Source organism: Staurois parvus, unplaced genomic scaffold, assembly GCF_062004578.1.
Source record: "Staurois parvus isolate SC_StPar_1 unplaced genomic scaffold, SC_StPar_1.0 ptg001879l, whole genome shotgun sequence".
Lineage (NCBI taxonomy): Eukaryota > Metazoa > Chordata > Amphibia > Anura > Ranidae > Staurois > Staurois parvus.
Genome location: NW_028319675.1, coordinates 149,312 through 176,292, shown reverse-complemented (window position 1 = coordinate 176,292; position 26,981 = coordinate 149,312). Strand labels below are relative to the sequence as shown.

Genomic DNA, 26,981 nt, shown 5'->3' with positions numbered 1-26,981 from the left:
CCATTAGCATGGCCAGAAAGAAAGCAACAGTATAACAAGTGTACCTGTGCAGTATGCAACAGAACATTGAACAGGGATGTGAAGGGGAACCCCATGGCAACATTTATTGGCACTATGGGCACAATTCACTCCAGATTATCGCATGAGTTAAGTCAGTCACATGACCACATCTCTCATGCGATACTGAAAATGTCAATTTACTTTTGTTAGTATGCGGTATTTCCCATAAATCGGAAAAACATTTGGGAAATCCAACATAAAAAGACCTTACACCCCGGTCACATCAGAGCCGACACGGAAATTGTGCGACTTACAGTGAAAGTCGCACGATTTCAAAATCGGATGAGATGCCGATTTCCATGCCATTTGTAAGACATCTGCCATAGATGTCTATGCAAATCTCCACAAAAGTAGTACATGTACTACTTTAGAAATCGTGCGGCTCTGTCCAAGTCGGAATGCAAGTGTATAATCCAAATGCACACGTTGCTGCATTAAAAATGGCTGTGTGTATAAGTGGGTGCTGCAGTGACGGTCGGCTGGAACCGAACAAAATCAGCAAGGAAAAAATGTCACCAGCACACCAAGGATCACCAATCTGGGTCCAAAAATTTTAATAAACGATCACATAGTTACAGCAAAGCAACGTTTCGAAGTCTCGCAGGACCCCTTCATCAGGCATGGTCACATACCTGATGAAGGGGTCCTGTGAGACTTCGAAACGTTGCCTTGCTGTAACTATGTGATTGTTTATTAAAACTTTCTGATCAAGTCGGAAACGCACCAATATGACCACTCTAATAGCGAACAATAGGGTGCGACTTGACATATGATTTGCAAATCGCATGCCAAGGCGCACCCGATGTGACCGCTATTAAAGCGGTCATATTGGTGCGGTTCTGAATTGGTCGGAGCCGCACCGATTTCTAAAGTAGTGAATGCACTACTTTTCGTGCGATATGCTTAGACATATGTGTCAGATGTCTTCTTGCACATCGCACTTGAAATCAGTGGGTCCCCCAACTTTGAAATCATGCGACTTCACTGTAAGTCACATGATTTCAAAGTCGGGCTTGATGTGAACGGGGTGTAAGTCGTGCGATTTCAAAATCGGCTTAGATGTGACCGGGGTGTTAGACGCCAGCTACAAATAGTGCTGTTTGTGAAACTCAGTTGACGTTCACGATTGCCGTCTTCCAGAGGACTCCACACAGAGATTTACTATTAAACACCGTCTAAAAGAAAAGCACCCACGGTAGACGGCTAAATGAAGTCCAGATATGTGGGAAAGCAAATTTCAATGTGAACATGTTTCTACAGCGATTTTTTTCATTCCTTTAGGCGTGCTTCTAGGACGTCTGGTGTTTTTAGACGGATTCCTTTATTGTGTCGATTAGTAAATTCATTTTTGAGTCTGTTTGTTAGACGCTTTCTTCAGTAAATGTCTTTGCCGTCTAAAAGTAGACGGATTCCAATGAAAAGTAGACTTTAGCCTACGGAAATGCACCTAGATGCTGTCTATGTACATTAGTAAATCAGGGCCTTAGAGTCAATATTTGCAGTGTTGACCCTTCTTTTTCAAGATTTCTGCAATTCGCCCTGGTATGCTGTCAATCAACTTCTGGGCCACATCCTGACTGATGGCAGCCCAGTCTTGAATAACCAATGCTTGGAGTTTGTCAGAATTTGAGGGGTTTTTTGTACACCCGCCTCTTGAGGTTTAACTGCAAGTTCTCAATGGGACTGAGGTCTGGGGAGTTTCCTGGCCATGGACCCAAAATTTCAATGGTTTGTTCCCCAAGCCACTTAGTTATGACTTTTGCCTTATGGCAAGGTGCTCCATCATGCAGAAAAAGGCATTGTTCCTCACCAAACTGTTCTTGGATGGTTGGGAGAAGTTACTCTCGGAGGATGTTTTTGGACCATTCTTTATTCATGGCTGTGTTCTTAGGCAGAATTGTGAGTGAGCCCACTCCCTTGGCTGAAAAGCAACCCCACACATGAATGGTCTCAGGATGCCTTACTGTTGGCATGACACGGGACTAATGGTAGTTCTCACTTTTTCTTCTGCGGACAAGGTTTTTTCCACATGTCCCAAACAATTGGAAGGTGGATTCAACAGACAAAATGACTTTCCCCTAGTCCTCAGCAGTCCAATCCCTGTACCTTTTGCTCAATATCAATCTGTTCCTGATGTATTTTCTGGAGAGAAGTGGCGTTTTTGCTGCCTTTCTTGACGCCAGGCCATCTTCCAAAAGTCTTCGCCTCACTGTGCATGCAGATGGACTCACACCTGCCTGCCATCATTCCTGAGCAAGCTTTGCACTAGTGATGTTCTGATACTGCAGCTGAATCAATTTTAAGAGATAGTCCTGGCGCTTGCTGGACTTTCTTGGGCGCCCTGAAGCATTCCTCTCAACAATTGAACCGTTCTCCTTGAAGTTCTTGATAAACCAATAAATGGTTGATCTAGGTGCAATCTTGATAACAGCAATATCCTTGCCTGTGAATTCCTTTTTGTGCAAATCAATGATGACTGCACGTGTTTCCTTGCAGGTAACCATGGTTGACAGAGGAAGAACAATGATTTCAAGCATCACCCTCCTTTTAAAGCTTCCAGTCTGGTATTCTAACTCAGTCAGCAAGACAGAACAATCTCCAGTCTTGTCCTCTTCAACAATGACACCTGTGTTAATGAGAGAATCACTGACATGATGTCAGGTGGTCCTTTTGTGGCAGGGCTGAAATGCAGTGGAAATAGTTATTTTGGATTAAGTTTATTTTCATGGCAAAGGGGGGCTTTGCAAATAATTGCTACTCATCTGATCGCTCTTCATAACATTCTGGAGTACAGTATATGGAAAATTGCCATCAGAAAGACGGAGGCAGCAGACTTTGTGAAAATTAATATTTGTGTCATTTTAAAAACTTTTGGCCAGGGCTGTACTACCGCCCTCATTAGTCATTAGGCCTCTTCTGTGCACCCCTCTCATTTACCATCTCTTACCTATTAGCCTAGAAAATGGCCATTACAGATTTCTCAGATTCATCTCCACATTGACGGCAATGGAGCTTGGTTTCAGCAAACAAGCCTTAACCACTTCCACACTTTCACCCCCTTCCTGTCCAGGCCAATTTTCAGCTTTCAGCGCTATCACACTTTGAATGACAATTGTGCGGTCATGCAACACTGTACCCATATGAATTTTTTAGCATTTATTTGACACAGATAAAGCTTTATTTTGGTGGTATTTATTCACCACTTGATTTTTATTTTTTTTGCTATATAAATGAAAAAGTCCAAACATTTTTTTTTAAAAAGTGTTTTTCTTATAAAATTTTGCAAATAAATAATATATTTAAAAACTTGGCCAAAATGTATTCAGTTATCTTTTTAGTAAACAAAATAACCCAAACTAGTTTATAATCAAAAAATATAATTAAAAAATTATTTTTTTTTTTATTTTTATTTTATTTTTTTATATTATTTGTTTTTTATTTTTTTTTACATACTGTCATCCTAGCAGTACAGTGTCACCATGGTGACACTGTACTACTTGTGGGGGCTGATAAAGATTTTTTTTTTTTTTTAGACTGATTGTTTTTACACCCATAAAGGCTGTAAAAGCAATCATTTCTCTTTCTCTCTGGCTGCATTCTTGCAGCCATTGAGAAATACTGTGTGAGCTGTGGTTGGTCACAGCTTGTCACATGGTACAAGGCTGTTGTGAATACTCATGTACCATGTGACCTCTGTGATCATTCACGGATTTCACCCGTAGTAAGCAATGATGTCAGAAATGAGATCTTGCTTACTACTCTGCATGTGATCACTGATTGGCCAATCAGTGATCACATGATCGGGACCTCGTACAGAGGTCCTGTACAATGATCGTACAATGCCACCGTACGGCTGTTTATATACAACGGCCGGACGGGAGGTGGTTAAACTGAACCAAGGTACGTTTGTCTCATTTCTGTCACTCTATAAAATAAACTAAAATACACAATAACAATAAATAAAATAAGCTCTATTTATATAGATAATAACTATACTAATTGGTTGGAGAGGAAATATTTCTGGTAACATTCTTCCAGGGGTGTGGAAATTTTTGAAAAAACTACTTATCCAGGGACTAAATCGGGGCCCCAATCTACTTGTCCAGATAAAATAAGTTTTTTTTTTTAACCAAAACTGTATTTAAATCGGAGGTGATTTTAGGAATGTCGGGGGCTTTTATAAACAAATGGGGCTTTATGGCGACCTAAATGTTTAATATTTTTAACATTGCGCTGTTTATCTCCTCCTCCCCTCCCTGCCTCTCTCCAGCACCGCACCTGGGGACTAGCAGGGAAAGGAGAGACCTTGCAGTGTGATGAGCACCGATTAGCTGCTTGTCAGGAAAGGGGCGTGTCAGACTTATCCTTTATCCATTTCACTGCCAGAGCTGTTTTTGTGTTATTTGCTCACATTCAAAAAATAATCTTAGGCCTAAAGATTACACAAACCCTCCAAACATGATATATTCTCTGAAATCAGAGATCCTAGAGAATATGGTAGCGATAGCTCCAATTTTTTATGTCCCACGAAACACAAAATTTCAGTAAAAAATACACTTAAGTTAATTTTAGGGCACAAAAAGCAATACATTCCCCAATGTCTTTATAAAAGATGAGGTTACAGCGAGTAAATAGATATCCAACATGTCAAACCTTAAATTTGCGTGCACTCGTGAAACGGCAGCAAATTTTAGTACCCTTTATTTTCTATAGGCAACACTTTTAAAGCCCCTTATAGGTCATCAGTATAGTGTATGGAGGAGGTCTGGTGCTAGAATTATTGCTCTCATTCTGGCGTGTGCGGCGATATGCAACGTGTATTGCAATCATCGTTTTCATGTGTAGTGTAGGCGTCCAAGCATGTGCTTTTACGTTCGTGTTTGCGTATATATGTGGGGTGGGGGGGCCTTGAAACATTTGGGGGTGTTGTATGCTTGGGTGTAACTTCCATTAAAAAAAAAAAAGTTTAATTAACTTTTTTTTCTTAAATCACATACGGGACAAAAGGTCCCCTTTGTGATAATTTTTGGTGACAGGTTCTCTTGTTTGAGACATCCAGGTTCTAAAAGACCCTGCATGTCTCCCCTGTACTACACTTAATGTAATGTGGTGCACATCGCACTGCACTACATTCTTTCCCGGCCTCAAAGACTGGGAATCTGTCGAACGGGGAACCGGAAGTGATGTCACATCACCTCCGGATCAGGAGAAGGAGGGGAGGGGAGTGGAGCGGATGTGTCCGCTCTCCTCCTCCCTCCCCTATACCACATCCCGCGGCACCCACCAAACCAGTCTCGGGTCCGCAGATGGGCAAGTGGAGCCGGGACATATAGCGGGGGAGAGGCTGACACTGTGGGCTTCTCCTTCCCCTCTAGCTGTCGGCGAGCCGGGCCTGCAGATAGGCAAGCGGAGCCTGGGAAACCTCACACCCGGGGCATGGAGAGGCTGGCACTGTATGAAAGCAATTGGCGGCAGCGCTGCCATCGATGGCTTCACCTGACAGATGAGTTCGCTGCTTGCCTGCAGCAGGGCTAAAGGAGGATAACAACTACCTGCCTGGTGCCCGGAACTACATGTCCCAGGGGTCGGGCGATAGGAATTGAACATCCCTGTTCTTCTCTTCTACAGATTGAAGAGTAATCTGCTGACAGACAGTTCCTGCCCCCACTTGGCATCTGGAATAAGAAATAACCCGACAATGCGGACACTAAACCTGTCTGGGAACAAGCTGGAGGGTCCTCACAACTTTAAAGCCAAAGTTTAGTTATTTTTTTCTTTCAATCAGCATAAGGTAAATACTTAAATGAGAAGTGTCCCTTGTGCTGCTCTTAGTTGAAATTTTCATTCCTCTGCACCCCATGAAGATCCACCCAGCAGTAATCTTCCAGTGATGTGGGAGTTAATACAATTGATTGGACCTTTCATAGACGCTCATCAAGAGTTCTGACCATACCTGCCCTTTCCACCAGCTCCTTCATTCATAGAAGCTGCACATTAGCTTCCACCTATGAAAAGGGCTCTATGAATGGAGAGCTATGGATGGTCCGATCGGGTTCACCTAAAAAACTAACAGGCGGACCTGATTGGACCGTCAGTGTGAAAGGGGCCTTAGTATGATGCTTTCAATAAAAGTGTTTTTCGCTTTATGAGGTGATCCTGCCCAGATCTGACAGGAGCTGCAGAGGTGAACCACGTTCCATCCAACTCTTCATCCACCCCTCTACCATTCATCTCCAATTGCAATAATTGCTGCTATACCACAGACTCTTTAGTGTGTTTATCCATGAACAAATTGTTGTTACGCAGTTCAGAGAATCAATTTGTGTAAATTTGTGTAAATTTTAGACGTTTCTTTTGTTTTCGTTTCTACAGAAGAAGACTGAATCCATCTCTCACTCTTAGAGAGCAAGGTTCACCTTGTAGGCGGTTTATGACTTTGTTTTCCATAGTAATCAGTCACCGCTCTCTTCCGTATCCTCCTCCGTCTGCGTCCTGGAGCTGATCCAACAGGTAGGAATAGTTCTCACTCTTCTGATATACAGATTATTATTGTATATGTATACACTATTTTGCCAAAAGTATTGGGCCAGTCCTCCAAATCATTGGATTCAGGTGTTCCAATCCCCTCCATGGCCACAGGTGTATACAATCAAGCCCCTAGGCATGCAGACTGCTTCTACAAACATTGGTGAAAGAATGGGTCGCTCTCAGGAGCTCAGTGACTCCAAGCGTGGTCCCATTAAAGGTGGCCACCTGTGCAATAAGTCCATCCGTGACTTTTCCTGGCTACTAAATATTCCACACTCAACTGTTAGTGGGATTATAACAAAGTGGAAGCAACTGGGAACAACAGCAACTCAGCCACCAAGTGGTAGGCCACGTCACATGACAGAGCGGGGTCAGCGCATGCTGAAGCGCACAGTGCGCAGAAGTCACCAACTGTCTGCAGAGTCAATAACTAAAGGCCTCCAAACTTGGTGTGGCCTTCAGATGAGCACAACAGTGCGTAGAGAGCTTCACGGAATGGGTTTCCATGGCCGAGCAGCTGCATCCAAGCCTTCCATCACCAAGTGCAATGCAAAGCGTCAGATGCCGTGGTGTAAAGCACGCCGCCACTGGACTCTAGAGCAGTGGAGACGTGTTCTCTCGAGGGACCAATCACACTTCTCTGTCTGGCAATCCAATGGACGTGTCTGGGTTTGGTGGTTGCCATGAGAACGGTACTTGCCTGATGGCATTGTGCCAAGTGTAAAGTTTGGTGGAGGGAGGATTATGGTGTGGGGTCCATCTTCAGGGGTTGGGCTTGGCCCCCTAGTTCCAGTGAAGGGAACTCTTAAGTTGTCAGCATACCAAGACATTTTGGACAATTTCATGCTCCCAACTTTGTGGGAAGAGTTTGGGGATGTCCCCTTCCTGTTCCAACATGACTGCACACCAGTGCACAAAGCAAGGTCCATATTTTATATCACTGTATTGGTGTCAGTGGCAGTTAGTCAGTCCCCCCCCCCAGTGTCAGAATGTCCACTGCAGTCCCACTATAAGTCACTGATTGCCGGCATGACTAGTATAAAAAAAAAAAATCCCACTGTATATACCGCCATTTGTAAACGCTCTAACTTTCAACCAATTCATTTACACGTATTGGGATATTTTTTAGCAAAGACATGGAGCAGAATACATTTCGGCCTAAATTTATGACGTAATTTGATTTTTTACATTTTTAAACTGGACATATTTTATAGCAAAACATCAAAATAATTTTTTTTTAACTCAAAATTGTTGCTCTTTTTTTGTTTATAGCACAAAAAATAAAAACCGCAGAGGCGATCAAATACCATAAGCTCTATTTGTGAGGGAAAAAAAGGACGTAAATTTCATTTGGGTGCAGCGTTGTATGACCACGCAATTGTCAGTTTAAGTAACGCAGCGCCGTATCGCAAAAAATGGCCTGGTCAGGAAGGGGGGGCGGGATCTTCTAAAGGCAAAACTTTTTTTTTTAGAGATGGATTAGAACCCCTGTCAGTTTTATTGCTGTCTGTTCCCCTGTTAAGGAGATTCTCCCTCTATTTGTCCCGTTTACCATTATCATTGAAAGTAAAAGAAAATTCCAAATTTTGGCTTGTCCCCAGAAAAATAATAGAGGGGAAATCAATGGGGACACTAATTCTGGTGACCTGGGGGTCCTCAAGAAATTCAATTAATCTGCAGGGGATTTACTCTCACTTCCTTTTGGACTATCGCACAGGAAGTGAAGGGAAATCTCTACAATGGGGCAAAAAAAAATAAAAATCTGACCGGGGTTATAACTTTCGCTTACTCTATCCAAAAAGAAAAAAAAGAGTTTTGCCTAAAGTTCTACTTTAATGTAATGAACATGACTTTAATACTCCTTTAATTGTGACTTACCGAAGTCACAAAGAAACATTTAACCAGATGATGATACTAAGCTGTACCATGAACTGGGAGAATGTCCAGAAACAGCTCTAATTGCATTTTATTGAAGACACTGAGATAAGACTCAGACTTTGGACATGTAGGGGGATAATCATAGGAGTGCGCAGGAGGGTGTGTCGATTGTGCCTGGGCACACCCTAATCACTCTGTGCGCATTAGCATTAACGATGCCATGTGTGTGTATATATATGTGTGTGCATATATACAGTATATACACCATGTATTTGATGCATCTTGTTTCATATACAGTGAAGGAAATGCGTATTTTCTCCCCTGCTGATTTTGAATGTTTGCCCACTCACAAAAAAATGATCGGTCTAAAAATCGAATGGTAGGTGTCAGGGGCGGACTGACCATTCGAGAACTCTGGCAATGCCCGAGGGCCCGGGGGCAGTAGAGGGCCCCATGAAATGCCCTTGGCCCCTGGTAGGCTTTTTTGAGTGTGGGCAAGGACACAGGGGCCCCATGATCCCCTATTGCCCGGGGGAGGGGGCCCCATGAGTTGTCAGTCTGCCCCTGATAGGTGTATTGTAACACTGAGAGACAGAATAGCAAAAACAAATTCAGCAGAAATGCATCTAACAAATGATGACTGATCTGCATGTTCATGATGGAAATAAGTATTTGATCCCCTATCATTCATCAGGATTTATGGCTACCAGGTGTCTTTCATACAGGTAACAAGCTGAGATTAGAAGCAGTCTCTTAAAGGGAGTGCTGCTAATCTCATTTTGTTACCTGTATAAAAGACACCTGTCCACAGGAGCAATCAAACCATCAGATTCCAAACTCTCCATCATGGCAAAGACCAAAGAGCTGTCCAAGGATGTCAGGGACAAGATTGTAGACCTACACAAGGCTGGACTGGGCTACCAAACTATGGCCAAGCAGCTTGGTGAGAAGGTGACAACAGTTGGTGCAATCATTCACAAATGGAAGAAACACAAAACAACTGACAGTCTCCCTAAGTCTGGTGCACCATGCAAGATCTCACCTCGTGGAGTGTCAATGATCATGAGAACAGTGAGGAATCATCCCAGAACTACACGTGAGGATCTTGTCAATGATCTCCAGGCAGCTGGAACCACAGTCACCAAGAAAACAATTGGTAACACACTACGCCGACAAGGACTGAAATCCTGCAGTGCCCGCAAGGTTGAAAGAAGAACGAAAGAGAGAAAGAAAGATTTTACATTTTCTATTTACTCGATGTTCTTGTTTAGTAAATAAGAACATATCCTAACCACTTGCTGCCCAGACCAATTGTGACTGTTACAATTTTTTATGTCACATGGTATTTGTGCAGCAGTTTTTCAAACACAATTTTTATTTTGAAAAATTACACTTTTATGAATTTCAGTGCACACAAAAACAAGATATTATCCGTTTTTTTTTTTTTGTAAAATATAAAATATGATGTTATGCCAAGTAAATAGATACCAAACATGTCACGCTTTAAAGTCGTGCATGCCCATGGAACGGCGACAAACTACGGTACATTATATTATCCATACTCAATGATTTAATAGCCTTTAGAGGTTGCCAAATTAGAGTTACTCAGGAGGTCAGGCCCTAGAATTATTGCTCTCGCTCCGACGTTCGCTGTGATACCCCACATGTGTGGTGTAATTGATGTTTACATATACATGTGGGACCGATGCCTTTGCACATGAGCACAGGGGTATTGGGGTGCTTTCAAATGTATTTTTTATTTACATTTTATTTAATTTTTAATTTACACATCCCTTGTGACAGAATGGGCTGTGACAGGTCCTCTTTATGGATAGATCTGGAGTCTATTAGACCCCAGATCTCTCCTCTGCCCTCCAAAGCATCTGATCACACTGAGACTGGAAGTGGCAATTCCTTGTCTCTTCCGCTTTCTGACATCACACAGTGGGAGGAACAACATCAGCCTGGAAGCCAATGTCACCTTACTGGGCTCCTTGATAAGATGGGAGAGCCCACCTCTGGGGAGGAACCCCTTCTGCTACCTGTAGAAGTAATCGAGTGGCTCGATAGCCTTACATCTACATAAAAGCCTATCGCCAGATGCAAACTTTGATACCGAGATGACAACCTACGGCGGGAAGTAATTAAAGTGATTGTAAAAATGTAATTTCTTAAAATAAAATAGCTAACATGTCATACTTACCTGCTCTGTGTAATGGTTTTGCACGAAGCAGGCCCCATTTTCCTCTTTTAGGGTTCCCCGCTGTGCTCCTGGCTCCTACTGTTTGGTGGTTGCCCCCCATAGAAAGCTGCTCTCTATGGAAGCACTTGTGAAGGCTCGCTCCTGAGCCACCCTGCCAGCAAATATTGACATTGATAGCGTGGCACGGCCCCACCCCATGCTCCCTTATTACAGAATTTGATTGGCAGCAGCAGGAGCCAATATATTTATAACCAATATAGGGTCTGGGATTATAAATCCCATTTAAGTCTTTGCAGATGACACCAAGCTGTGCCGGGGAATAACGTCCTCACAGGATGTCTCCAACTTACAAGCCGACCTCAATGCTCTGTGTAATTGGGCAACTATGCAGAAAATGAGGTTTAATGTTGATAAATGTAAGGTTCTGCACTTGGGGGCTAAGATTATGCATGCATCATACATACTAGGGGGGGGTACAACTGGGGGGTCAATGGTGGAGAAGGATCTGGGGATTCTGGTAGATCACAAGCTTAATAATGGCATGCAATGCCAAGCTGCGGGTTCTAATGCAAGAAAAATCCTCTCTTGTATTAGGAGAGGTATAGACTCCAGAGAGAGATATCATCCCCCCCCCCCGTACAAATCATTAGTAAGACCTCATCTGGAATATGCAGTTCAGTTTTGGGCTCCAATACACAAAAAGAACATTGGGGAACTGGAGAAAGTACAGAGAAGGGCAACTAAACGGATAAGATGCATGGAGCGGCTGAGATATGAGGAAAGGTTAGAGGAACTGAAAGTATCCTCTCTGAGAAGAGGAGATTAAGGGGGGATATGATCTCCATGTATAATACATAAGGGGGGGTATGATCACCATGTATAATACATAAGGGGGGATATGATCTCCATGTATAATACATAAAGGGGGGGGATATGATCTCCATGTATAATGCATAAGGGGGGATATGATCTCCATGTATAATAGATAAGGGGGGATATGATCACCATGTATAATACATAAGGGGGGATATGATCTCCATGTATAATACATAAGGGGGGATATGATCTCCATGTATAATACATAAGGGGGGATATGATCACCATGTATAATACATAAAGGGGGGATATGATCTCCATGTATAATACATAAGGGGGATATGATCTCCATGTATAATATATAAGGGGGGATATGATCTCCATGTATAATACATAAGGGGGGGATATGATCTCCATGTATAATACATAAGGGGGAGATATGATCTCCATGTATAATACATAAGGGGGAGATATGATCTCCATGTATAATACATAAGGGGGGATATGATCTCCATGTATAATACATAAGGGGGGATATGATCTCCATGTATAATACATAAGGGGGATATGATCTCCATGTATAATACATAAGGGGGGATATGATCTCCATGTATAATACATAAGGGGGGATATGATCTCCATGTATAATACATAAGGGGGGGATATGATCACCATGTATAATACATAAGGGGGGGATATGATCACCATGTATAATACATAAGGGGGAATATGATCACCATGTATAATACATAAGGGGGGATATGATCTCCATGTATAATACATAAGGGGCGGATATGATCACCATGTATAATACATAAGGGGGGATATGATCACCATGTATAATACATAAGGGGGAATATGATCACCATGTATAATACATAAGGGGGGATATGATCTCCATGTATAATATATAAGGGGGGATATGATCTCCATGTATAATACATAAGGGGCGGATATGATCTCCATGTATAATACATAAGGGGGGATATGATCACCATGTATAATACATAAGGGGGGATATGATCTTCATGTATAATACATAAGGGGGGATATGATCTTCATGTATAATACATAAGGGGGATATGATCACCATGTATAATATATAAGGGGGGGATATGATCATCATGTATAATATATAAGGGGGGGATATGATCATCATGTATAATATATAAGGGGGGGATATGATCATCATGTATAATATATAAGGGGAGGATATGATCACCATGTATAATATATAAGGGGGGGATATGATCATCATGTATAATATATAAGGGGGGATATGATCATCATGTATAATATATAAGGGGGGATATGATAATCATGTATAATATATAAGGGGAGGATATGATCACCATGTATAATACATAAGGGGGGGGGATATGATCTCCATGTATAATACATAATGGGGGATATGATCATCATGTATAATACATAAGGGGGATATGATCATCATGTATAATACATAAGGGGGGATATGATATTCATGTATAATATATAAGGGGGGGATATGATAATCATGTATAATATATAAGGGGGATATGATCATCATGTATAATACATAAGGGGGGATATGATCTCCATGTATAATACATAAGGGGGATATGATCTCCATGTATAATACATAAGGGGGGATATGATCTCCATGTATAATACATAAGGGGGATATGATCTTCATGTATATTACATAAGGGGGGGATATGATCATCATGTATAATATATAAGGGGGGATATGATCTCCATGTATAATACATAAGGGGGATATGATCTTCATGTATATTACATAAGGGGGGGGATATGATCATCATGTATAATATATAAGGGTGGATATGATCTCCATGTATAATACATAAGGGGGGGATATGATCTCCATGTATAATACATAAGGGGGGATATGATCTCCATGTATAATACATAAGGGGGGATATGATCTCCATGTATAATACATAAGGGGGATATGATCTCCATGTATAATACATAAGGGGGATATGATCTCCATGTATAATACATAAGGGGGATATGATCTCCATGTATAATACATAAGGGGGGATATGATCTCCATGTATAATATATAAGGGGGGATATGATATCCATGTATAATACATAAGGGGGATATGATCACCATGTATAATACATAAGGGGGGATATGATCTCCATGTATAATACATAAGGGGGGATATGATCACAATGTATAATACATAAGGGGGATATGATCTCCATGTATAATACATAAGGGGGGATATGATCTCCATGTATAATACATAAGGGGGATATGATCTCCATGTATAATACATAAGGGGGGGATATGATCTCCATGTATAATATATAAGGGGGGATATGATCTCCATGTATAATACATAAGGGATATGATCAACATGTATAATTTCATCTTTTACATTTTTTTAACTGGACATATTTAACAGCAAAAAGTCAAAAAATATAGGGTTTTTTTTTTAAGGGTCAAAAAGGGACTTAAATTTAATTCAGGTGCAGTGTTGTATGACCACGCAATTGTCAGTTAAAGTAACGCAGCGCCATAAACAATGGCCTGGTCAGGAAGGGGGGGAAATCCTCAGGAGGGCAAGTGGTTAAATTTTTTTATTTGTTTTTATCTATCTTTATTGCTATCATAGCACAGCAGGAGTGACACATCAGGAGTCTATTAGTACAGAGATATGAAATCTTTTTTTTAGTGTTTGAAGAGTCCAAATTTCATGTTTTGTTTCAATTCTTACAACATTGCTTGCATTTAAAATGTTCATTTAATGATGGACGAGTGTTAATAACTACAAAGCTTTATTTTTTTCTGTCTACTATAGCTGCCTGGAGTTTGGAAAAAGCGGTTTGTCTCCGGTTTTTAGTTTTGGATATATATATTAAAAAAAAAAAAAGTTCCATAGACATTTTAATCTGCATCAGGAAATGAAGTCTCAGACATCTTACTTCTTGTGGGGGATCTGGACAACCTAGTAGCCATTAGTCACAATGTATCTCTGTGTCTAGGTGTTCCGTGGCATGACTGGAATTCGGCTGTAAAACAAACTAAGAGTAATAAAAAAAGATGGCGGAGAGTTGGAGATGCCAGAGAAGAGGCATCGCTCCTGATAATCAAGAGATCAGTCACGGTTTGCCTTTTATATATATATCAGCCTTTCTCAACCTTTTAAACACAGAGGAACCCTTGAAATAATGTTCGGTCTCAGGGAACCCTCTCTACAAATGTCCATATCTAAAACTCATCTAAAGGTCATGTGGACCTGAGGGAGCCCACCCCTCCTAAAAAAAATTCCCAGCTCTAACTTGCCAGGCAGCCTGCAAATCCCAACTTATAGCGGGACTGCGTCGGGCATTCTGACACTGGGGGGAACTTACTTGGTGTCACTGACATCCCCAGTGACACCAATACAGGAAGCCCACCACTGCTAAAAAAATTCCCAGCTCTAACTTGCAAGCCAGCCTGCAAATCCCAACTTATAGCAGGACTGCAGCGGGCATTCTGACACTGGGGGGAACTTACTTGGTGTCACTGAAATCCCCAGTGACACCAATACAGTGATCAGCGCTAATAAAAAGCACTGACACTGTACTAATGGCACTGGGCAGGAAGGGGTTAACATCTGGGGCGATCAAAGGGTTAACTGTGTGCTGTTTTAAATACTGCTCTGTGTGTGTGCTTTACTGTAAGCACACTGCTTTGTATGGCTGTGCTATGCAGAGCCATGCAAAGCAGTGTGCAGGAGCTGACAGGGTAGAGAACTGTTTTGTGTACAAACAGTTCTCCCCCGTCGGAGATACTCGGCAATCACCGGGCGCCGACGAGTAATCACAGGGCAGGACCTGGTGATTGACAGCCGAGACCGAAAATGGGGGCACGGGTAGGTTGCTCGCAGCATTTGCACGTGCCCCCTACCCGGGAATGCAAAATCACATATATACGTGATTTTGCGCACCCATGCCGCCCTGTAGCAGTACTTCTACTATAAGGCAGACAGGAAGCGGTTAAGTAAAATTTAACATATACAGAAAATCCCGAATCCACCTTCATTCTCAGACTTCAAACTACCCCTACAATAACTCTCCCTACACCAACATAGTTCTCCTATCCAATCCCTTCACACTGTCCCTTTCACCGCCACCTATGCTCACCCTGAAAAACAAAAACAGAACAAACGGTTTCATAAAGACAATTTTGATCAAATATACACAAATTAAACTTTTTATATACAACATTGTTTCCATTCTTGCAATTTCCAGATGTTTCTTGCCTTAGTCTCACACAATTATTTTTTTCATAATCATGGTAAGCATAACCGTAGATCAGTAAGGATTCATAGTTGGTTGGCTTGGGATGTACAAATATAAATCCCCAATCACAGGGCAATTCATGTAATGGTCCTTATAGTGATCCCCACCTCCTGTGCTCCTTATAGAAATGTCATGACAAGGGTAGAATATACGCCTTCCAACCTAACCCAGCCTGCTAGGCCCCACCCTCCACCGACCCAGATATACAAAATACACAAACCAAGATTTTGGAGTCAAAATAGCCACAGCAGCCTTTTATTAACCAATAAATGATTTCAACATAAATAACATTCCAAATTATAAACAGAGGAAAAATGTGGTGGTCATTTGAGGGCCATAAATCCAACTTCACTTTTGCGGAAAACATTCCTTCAACTTAGGCCCCCAGCTGCAACATACTGGCTCGGGTACAAACTTACTTATCCCCAACCGCAACCCACCGGCTCCAGGACAATCTTACATATCCCCAGCCGCAACCCACCGGCTCGGGGACAATCCTACTTATCTCCAGCCGCAACCCACCGGCTTGGGGACAATTCTACTCATCTCCAGCCGCAACCCACCGGCTCAGGGACAATCCTACTTATACCCAGCCGCAACCCACTGGCTTGGGGAAACCCTACTTATCTCCAGCCGCAACCCACCGGCTTGGGGACAATTCTACTCATCTCCAGCCGCAACCCACCGGCTCGGGGACAATCCTACTTATCCCCAGCCTCAACCCACCGGCTCAGGGACAATCCTACTTATACCCAGCCGCAACCCACTGGCTCGGAGAAAAACCCTACTTATCTCCAGCCGCAACCCACCGGCTTGGGGACAATTCTACTCATCTCCAGTCGCAACCCACCGGCTTGGGGACAATTCTACTCATCTCCAGCCGCAACCCACCGGCTCGGGGACAATCCTACTTATCCCCAGCCTCAACCCACCGGCTCAGGGACAATCCTACTTATACCCAGCCGCAACCCACCGGCTCGGGGAAAACCCTACTTATCCCCAGCCGCAACCCACCGGCTCAGGGACAATCCTACTTCTCCCCAGCCGCAACACACCGGCTTTGAGTTAACCCTACTTATCCGCAGTGACCACCATTTTACCTATTCCGAGTCAACCACTTGGAATGTACCGAGGTCCCCATACCACTAATGGGTCCCGAATCTGTCTCCATCCAGAATTCTTTCCTCCTCCAAAGACCAACCACCGCCAAGGCTGCCGTGGCAATCCAAGCCAAAGCACGAAGGGGAGGGAGGGAGGGTGAGAAGCTTCTTCTTCTTCCAAAATTCCCCCACTGGACTTCCTGAGGTCAGACACTCCTTTTACTCCCTGGGAGACCCTCCCCAACATCCCTCATCCAATAAAGTAAGCCATAATCCCCAAAAACTTCCTACCCATCATTTAACCCTCTGTTGTCCCTCTATTCCCCCTAGTCATGTCCTCCCTGCGCTTTTTTTTTTTTTTTTTGCTCCGGGCCTACTATTTGTTACATCCCTCCAATTGCAGAGCATTGATCCAGCATAGAAGTAAAAGTTTGTGGTGGAAGTAAATTCACAGCATTTATAAAGCTGGTTTTAGGAAGGCCAGAAAATGTGATTCTCTCTGCTTTTCTAGATGACATCAGAAACTTCCGCCGTCAGCTGTCTGTGTATGACGATCCATCACTGAGGAGGATACACGAGTATTACAGAGATGATCTGACCTGCATCCTGGAGAACATGAACCCTCATTCCATCCTGGTAGAACTACAATCTCGGGAAGTTTTAAACACGGATGTAAGATATTTCTACATTTCATACAGTAAAATACAGTATGTGTGGTACAGGGGAGCTCCATATAAAACACCCAATCCTTTATAATTGTACACCAAATCACTCCATACTGATCATAAATAACTGAACTTTATAATAAATCCACAAGATAAATGTGATCATATCAGCACTTCATTACATCCCGCATACAACTTTTAAAGCCATTTACACAACTGTTGCCACCAGAATATACCGTATTTTTTGCTCCATAAGACGCACCTGACCATAAGACGCACCTAGGTTTTAGAGGAGAAAAAAAACATTCTGAACCAATGGACTGCAGACACAGTACAGGAGATGACCAGAGACTGCGGACATAGTACAGGGGATGACCAGAGACTGCAGACAGTACAGGAGATGACCAGAGACTGCGGACATAGTACAGGGGGTGACCAGAGACTGCAGACATAGTACAGGAGATGACCAGAGACTGCGGACACAGTACAGGAGATGACCAGAGACTGCAGACATAGTACAGGAGATGACCAGAGACTGCAGACACAGTACAGGAGATGACCAGAGACTGCGGACACAGTACAGGAGATGACCAGAGACTGCAGACATACTACAGGAGATGACCAGAGTATGCGGGCATGGTACAGGAGATGACCAGAGACTGCGGACACAGTACAGGAGATGACCAGAGACTGCAGACATACTACAGGAGATGACCAGATTATGTGGACATAGTACAGGAGATGACCAGAGACTGCGGACACAGTACAGGAGATGACCAGAGACTGCGGACACAGTACAGGAGATGACCAGAGACTGCAGACATACTACAGGAGATGACCAGAGTATGTGGACATGGTACAGGAGATGACCAGAGACTGCGGACACAGTACAGGAGATGACCAGAGACTGCAGACACAGTACAGGAGATGACCAGAGACTGCAGACACAGTACAGGAGATGACCAGAGACTGCGGACACAGTACAGGGGATGAATAGAGACTGCGGACACAGTACAGGGGATGACCAGAGACTGCGGACACAGTACAGGGGATGAATAGAGACTGCGGACACAGCACAGGGGATGAATAGAGACTGCGGACACAGCACAGGGGATGAATAGAGACTGCGGACACAGTACAGGGGATGACCAGAGACTGCGGACACAGCATAGGGGATGAATAGAGACTGCCGACACAGTACAGGGGATGAACAGAGACTGCGGACACAGTACAGGGGATGACCAGAGACTGCGGACACAGTACAGGGGATGACCAGAGACTGCGGACACAGTACAGGAGATGACCAGAGACTGCAGACAGTACAGGGATGACCAGAGACTGCAGACAGTACAGGGATGACCAGAGACTGCAGACAGTACAGGGATGACCAGAGACTGCAGACAGTACAGGGATGACCAGAGACTGCAGACAGTACAGGGATGACCAAGAGATTGCAGACAGTACAGGGATGACCAAGAGACTGTGGACCTTTGGGGAGGAAGGGGGAGCGGGTACCTGAATTTGACAGGTACCCGCTTCCACTTCCGCGCAGTTGTCCTCTTTAGTGCAGGCACCTGGCTGCGCCAGGTTTCCACTGCGCGGGCACGAGAAGTGCTGCACTTTGTAAATGGCCCATGGAGTTGATCTGTCATGTGTCCCAGAAGACGCCGGACCATTCACAAAGCACAGCGCTTCTTGTGCATGCGCAGTGGACACCCGGTTGTCACAGCCGGGTGCTCACACTAAAGTTGCCGGTGCGGGAAGACTGCACAGCGCTGGACCGAGGAACAGGTAAGGTCCTGCTGCAGAGGAGAGCTGAGCAGCCGGCCCGGTATTCTGACACGGTGGCGGCGGAAATACCGGACCGGCCGCTCCATATTCGCTCCATAAGACGCACTGACATTTCCCCCCCTTTTTTTGGGGGAAAAAAGTGTGTCTTATGGAGCAAAAAATGCGGTAATTATTTTTTTTTTTTTTAACCTCCCTGGCGGTATGATTATTTCAGATTTTTGGTGCTGAAAGCGGTACCATTATTTTGCATGGAAAGTTGGCATTTTATATTATAGACCTGTAATTTTTAGGAATAACTCACTGAAATCTGTCCAAGCAAGAGTCTAGTAAACATCCTGGGTATGTTAAAATTTGAAATGCGAAATCATAAATTATAATTTAATAAATACTCAGAAAAAATAATAATATAATAATAATAATAAATGTAATTCAATAATATAATCAAACCAAAAACACTGAAATGTGAAATAGAGCGCCAAGTTCACACATCACTGAGCAAAGTCGCAGAATCGTCTTCAGTGTCTTATGAATTTCCCCCACGAATCATTATCACTCAATTCTGCAAGTGGTTCTAATTTACTATCGCTGTTCTCTAGCCGGTCTAAAACCGTGTCTGACCTAAAGGGACGCTTTTTGGACGCCATGGACGTTTCTCAGTTTCCAGGCAGAAAGAACAGTAAAAATGCAGGCAGGGCACCGGACAAAGCACTCGGGACAAAATGTATGTGAAATGATTTGATACAGTAATGTTTTACTAAGTGATTTTAGTGAATGTCACTTTTTGTCATTTTCAAATTTCCCGCCGTTCCGTCCCCCATACGTCCCAACGCTCGCAGGGGACGGAACCCAGATGACGTCATCTGCCGGATTACATTGCCGGGGACACTGCAGGGGTGACATCGCGGGAGTGCAGGACAAGGTAAGTGATCGAGGGATTTCGGAGCAACTCTGCACGGTATTCTCTAGTGTAGCTCGGGGGGGTTATCGCTTGTGGTTCTGAAACTTTACCCCGAGCTACACTCGGGAATACCGCCAGGGAGGTTAAACCGCAAAGATGGCTGTGTGAGTACGTTATCCGCGGTGTTATGTAGTTTCTTTTCACATCACAAAAGCCTCACATCCATATCTCCATATACATGTTAGACATGCCCATATGGAATAAAAATATATTTTAAATATGTTTTAAAAATATTCTTCCCAAATATATTGACTTATATTTGAAATACTACAATTTTGTCCATATTCAATATATTTCAAAATATATTTCAATAAATATATAAATATATTGCATGTTGAAATGCGTTTTTACTACAAAATATATGAAAACTATTTTTAAAAATACATTTTCAAATATACTGTATGTCTTTAAAAATACATTTAATCTACATTTTTGGAATGCATTTACAAATCTATGTTAAAATGACTTTTTAATATGTAAAAAAAATCTGAAGAAAATATTTAAAAAATATATATTTTTAAAAATATATTTCATATATTTTGTAATATATAAAAAATGAATTTCAACATGCAGTATACATATATAGAAAAAAAAAGGAATGCACTAAACAGTCATCTACACAAAACTATATGTGAATAAATGAAAAGTGTCCATAAATAAATAAATGTCCAAAAATTGTCTCTCAAATTATTATTATTATTATTATTATTATTACATCGAGTTTATATAGCGCCAAAGGGTTTGCTCAGCGCTGTACAATAGAGGGGGGGGACAATACATGAAACAGTACAGCAACAACAAACAGCACACGAGGCGTTCGAGGGCCCTACTCTTTCGAGCTTACAATCTAGGAGGGAGGGGGTAGTGGTACAGGAGGAAGTGGCTGTGGGGGATGGAGTGGTAGGAGGAGGGAAGGGCAGCGGCTGTTAGGTGAGGGTGGGGTAGGCTTCCCTGAAGAGGTGGGTTTTCAGGGAGCGCCTGAAGGTGAGGAGGGAAGGTGGCAGTCTGATGGATTGGGGTAGTGAGTTCTAGAGGATGGGGGAGGACCTGGAGAAGTCTTGCAATCGTGCATGGGAGGAGGAGACCAGGGAGCAAGATAGGAGGTCCTGTGAAGAGCGAAGGTTACGGGTAGGGTGGTACTTGGGAATCAGTATGGTAAGGTAGTTAGGGGCAGTGTTGTGAATGGCTTTGTTGGTCAGAGTGAGCAGTTTGAATTTGATGCGTTGGGCAATAGGGAGCCAGTGGAGGGAGAGGCAGAGAGGGGTGGCAGAGGTGAAGCGGCTGGTGAGGTGGATGAGTCTGGCCGCTGAGTTCACGATGGTCTGAAGCGGGGAGAGCTTGCACTGGGGTAGGCCGGTGAGGAGGGAGTTGCAGTAGTCGAGGCGTGAGATAATCAGGGAGTGTACGAGTAGTTTAGTGGTGTCTGGGGTAAGGAAGGAGCGTACTTTGGCGATGTTCCGGAGGTGGAGCCTGAATGTGTTTGTAAGCGATTTGACATGAGGTTGGAAGGAAAGGTTTGAGTCCAGAAAGACGCCAAGGACTTTGGCTTGCGGGGCGGGATTGATGGTGGTGTTGTTGGTAGTGATGGATAGGATGGGGGGGGTGCGGGGAGAGGGAAAGATGAGAAGCTCGGTTTTGGGGAGGTTAAGCTTGAGGAAATGGAGCGACATCCAGTCAGAGATGTTGTTTAGGAGGTGAGTGATGCGGGCGGAGAATGTGGGGGTGAGGTGAGGGGTGGAGAGGTAAATTTGAGTGTCATCAGCGTAGAGGTGGTAGTTGAAGCTGTGGGAGTGTATGAGTTTGCCAAGGGAGGAGGTGTAGATGGAGAAGAGAAGGGGTCCAAGGACAGAGCCCTGGGGGACCCCAACAGAGAGGGGGAGGGAAGGGGAGGTGGCACCATTGTAGGAAACGCTGAAGGAGCGTCGGGATAGGTAAGAGGAGAACCAGGAGAGAGAGGAGTCTCTGATGCCAAGGGAGAGTAGTTTATTAAGGAGGAGGGGGTGGTCAACTGTGTCAAAGGCCGCGGAGAGGTCCAGGAGAAGGAGGACAGAGTAGTCGCCTTTGGCTTTGGTGGTTAGTAGGTCGTTGGTGATTTTGAGGAGGGCGGTTTCGGTGGTGTGTAGGGGACGGAAGTCGGACTGTAGTGGATCAAGGAGGTTGATGTCAGTTAGGTGGGCGCTTAGGCGGTCGTAGACTAAGCGCTCAAGGACCTTGGAAGTGAGTGGCAGCAGGGAAATCTTAATATGCATCTCTGGTCATCAAGCATAGAAACAAAGTATCCAGTTCCCCAAAATAAAACTGAACACTCCGTTCTATTATATATAGCGCTTTCAATGAAACCAGCAACAAGAAACAAGCAACCATATATTGAAAGCGCTATATATAATAGAACGGAGTGTTCAGTTTTATTTTGGGGAACTGGATACTTTGTTTCTATGCTTGATGACCCGAGATGCATATTAAGATTTACAACATTGTGATTGGTTGAGCTGTGCCGCGATGCAGATTGCGGGTGGTATATGTTACACTGATCTGACGTCCATATCCAGACCGCCCCGTGAGGACGCCGTTAGTGATGAAACGCGTAGGGCGTGGCCTGCTGGATGCCGACGTCTGTGAACAGCTCTGAGTTTTGAGCGGGGGAACTGCAGTGAGTGGCGGTGAGCAGTGTATCGAGATACCTTCTGCCTGAGTTTATGCCTATATACTGGTGTCGGTGTAGACACCCTACTTGTGAGTGCAATTTATACATTAAAGTGTTTGATGGTTTTTAAACTGGCTGCACCATGATCTTTTTCTTTTACTTTTAAATATGGTCCCTTTGGAGATATATAATAAAAAGGTGACATAATATCCCTGGAATCTACGCATATATTGAATGGTGACTATCTACTCTATGGGCTATTGCGTGGTTGCAGAACATCGCATCTAAGAACTGGATCAGTATTTATTTGCTCCCAGAGCAGAAGCGTTTTTGCTGGTCCATATGTTGATCAGCATTGAGCTCTGGTGAGTGACCCAACTTTCTTTGGTGGTGGATTTGGCACGGTGTTTTTTGATATCACTTGAATTTGAGACAATTTTTGGACATTTATTTATGGACACTTTTCATTTATTCACATATAGTTTTGTGTAGATGACTGTTTAGCGCATTCCTTTTTTTTTCTATTTGTACCATCAAGAGATTCATGTGAGTTTTTTGAAGTAGGAATTTGCTGCTTTAGAGTGATAAGAGTGTGGCGCTTTTATAATATTACTTTGCAATATACATATATGTATTGAAATATATTTTGAAATACATACTGAATACGGCCAAAATTGTAATATTTCAAATATATGTCAATATATTTGGGAAGAATATTTTTAAAATATATTTCAAATATATTTTTCTTCCATGTGGATGATACCTCTTCCTATCGCTCTCTGCATGTTTATTGGGGCCGAGCAGCAAATATCGGCTAACTTTTGCTGCGAAATTTTATCAAAAATTGTCTCAAAATTATAAAAAAAAAATTAAAAATGTTTCTTTTGAAAGCTATGAGCATGACTGGCATTTGTGTCTCACACATCCACGTTTGGCCTGGCAACAATGAATGGATGTTTTGTAGCATCTAGAATATAAAGCTTTTAAAAAATTAGAAAAAGAAACAAAAATGTAATTTACCCACTTGAGCTCCTGAGGATTTACCCCCCTTAATGACCAGGCCTTTTTTTGCTGTATGGCGCTGCACTAATTCAAATGATAATTGCGCGGTCATGCAATGCTGTACCCAAACGAAATTTACGTCCTTTTTTTCACACAAATAGAGCTTTCTTTTGATGGTATTTTATCATCTGTGCGCTTTTTATTTTTTGCGCTATAAACAAAAAAAACACAAAATTTTGAAAAAAAACAATATTTTCTACTTTCAGCTATAAAAAATATATTGTAAACTCAAAGTTAGTCATAAATTTAAGCCAAAATGTATTCTGCTACATGTTTTTGGTAAAAAAAATCCCGTGCATTAGCGGGCAAACTGGCGCTATATGGGAGGGGCGCTAACACTATCGGAAGTCACCAGTGACACTAATACAGTGATCAGTAAAAATCTGTTCACTGTAATCAATGACACTGGTGACAGGGCAGTGAAGGGGTTAACTGGGGGGGGTGGGGGGCGATCAAGGGGTTAAATGGGATTACTGGTGTACTGGCGGGCAAACTGGCGCTATCTGGGAGGGGCGCTAACACTATCGGAAGTCGCCAGCGACACTGATACAGTGATCAGTAAAAATCGATTCACTGATCAGTGACACTGGTGACAGGGCAGTGAAGGGGTTAACTGGGGGGGGGGGTCAGGGGGTTAAATGTGTCCTAGGTGTGTTCTAACTGTGGGTATTTGCTGTTTTACTCACTGTTAGTATGTCTTCTTCTCTGTCTGGAACGGAATGTGTCCAGGCAGAGAAGAATGACATCATATCCTGTCCTGTGTAAATGTCAACACAGGACAGGATAGGACGGGGACCGATCATCTGATTTCAGCCAGACATCACTGGCTGAAATCTAATGATTGATCCTTCCGGGATCAAATGGTGTCACCTGCGAGTCGGCGGGAGCGCGCCGCGCGCTCCCCCTGCCAGCGAAAACGTCGGGAGCGCGGAACCCGGTTTAAACCGTGGTTTTGCGCCCCAGTGCCGCCCTGCACACGTATATATACAGTGGCAGGGCGGCAAGAGGTTAACTATAGCCAGATGGCGGCCGGGTGAACAGCTTATCCCTCCGGGTGGATGCCATATGTCATCCTTACAGGAACGCGCATGTCCGAAGGGCCGCACTGCAGCGCAATCTGTCACCGGCCGTGTACCTCGGACACGGCCGATTACAGATCTGTGTACCGGCCCCGTTGCCAGTACCATGTGACCTGCTGTGACCAATCACAACAGGTCATATGACAGTTGTATACAATGGATGGCTTCATTTCATGCCATCCATTGTATACAAGTGTGTCTAGCTGTGAATGGTCACAGCGATCACATGCACAAGCTGGGCCAATCACAGCCCAGCTGTGTCATGTGATTAGCTGTTGCCAAATCACAATTAAGAAAAAAAAAATCCTGAATGAATCACTTTCATTCAGGTAAATGCTTGCTTATAGCAAAGTAATTCTTTGCTATAAGCAAATTGTGTAACATAACAAAAATACCGATCATTTCCCCAAAGTAGTACAATGTTACTATGGTAACATTATACTACTTTGGTCATCGTGAAATATGAAAAAAAATCTTAAAAAAAAGAAAAATATAATTAAAAATTAAAAATAATAAAACAATTAAAAAAAATTATCAATTTTTTTTTTTTCATACTGTCACCAGTCAGTGTCCCTGATCACCGCCATGCCAGTTATATGATGATGCTGTACTGCACTGGTGACAGTATGTAAAAAAAAATAGTGAAAATCATTTTTTTAATTTCTTCATTTTCCGAAAAATTATGACAAAATTACAACTTCAAAAAACTCGCCATGCCTGTTATGAAATATGTCGGACTGTCTACTCTGAAAAAGGGCTCATTTGGGGGATATCTGTGCTGTTCTGACATTCTTGGACCTCAAGAAATTAGATTGGCTGTCAGTACTTCAGGATTGATCAATTTTCAGATATATCCCATAGTTTGTGAACTCTATAACTTCCTACAGACTTAATAATAAATACTGATTTGGGGTATTTTCACCAAAGACATGTAGCAGAATACATCTTGGCCTAAATTTATGAAGAACAATTATTTATTTGCAAACTTCTATGAAAGAAATAAAGAAAACTGTGTTTTTTTGTTTTTCAAAATTTTCGGTCTTTTTTTGTTATTTTAGCAAAAAATAGAAACCCCAGCGGTGATTAAATACCACCAAAAGAAAGCTCTAGTTGTGTGAAGAAAATGTTAAAATTTTAGTTTGGGTACAATGTTGTATGACCGCGCAATTGTCATTCAAACTATGATAGTGCTGAAACCTGAAAATTGGCCTGGGCAGGAAGGGGGTAAAAGTGCCCGGGAATGAAGTGGTTAAAATATACAAAAAAGGTATAAAAAAAAAAGTCAGCCGAGTGATCATTATGTCTTTGCTTGACCTGCTGACCACATGCTTTATAATCAACTCCGTGTAAAAGTGAATAAGAAGTGAGATAATCACCTCCATGTTCAGAATTCTCTGATTTCTGAAACCTGATATGGTAAATGCAGGTCTGGGGAGAGCAGATATAGTGAATGCAGGGTCTGGGGAGAGCAGATATAGTGAATGCAGGGTCCGGGAGAGCAGATATAGTGAATGCAGGGTCCAGGGAGAGCAGATATAGTGAATGCAGGGTCCGGGGAGAGCAGATATAGTGAATGCAGGTCTGGGGAGAGCAGATATAGTGAATGCGGGGTCCGGGGAGAGCGGATATAGTGAATGCGGGGTCCGGGGAGAGCGGATATAGTGAATGCGGGGTCCGGGGAGAGCGGATATAGTGAATGCGGGGTCCGGGGAGAGCAGATATAGTGAATGCGGGGTCGGGGGAGAGCGGATATAGTGAATGCAGGGTCTGGGGAGAGCGGATATAGTGAATGCAGGGTCCGGGGAGAGCGGATATAGTGAATGCAGGGTCCGGGGAGAGCGGATATAGTGAATGCAGGGTCCGGGGAGAGCGGATATAGTGAATATGGGGTCCGG

The 26,981-nt window shown here is 43.1% G+C and overlaps 1 protein-coding gene across 1 annotated transcript in view; it reads left to right on the top strand.

Annotated features, from left to right (window-relative positions):
- Positions 1–6,440: 6,440 nt before the first annotated feature.
- The window catches only part of LOC149433902 (NACHT, LRR and PYD domains-containing protein 3-like), a 32,942-nt gene continuing 12,401 nt past the window's right edge, over positions 6,441–26,981 (top strand). Inside the window, exons 1-3 of the mRNA XM_089664292.1 lie at positions 6,441–6,570; positions 14,486–14,607; positions 17,399–17,559. Of these exons, the coding sequence (XP_089520418.1) occupies positions 14,544–14,607; positions 17,399–17,559 (225 nt within the window). The 5' untranslated portion in view covers positions 6,441–6,570; positions 14,486–14,543. The remainder of the gene's footprint in view (positions 6,571–14,485; positions 14,608–17,398; positions 17,560–26,981) is intronic.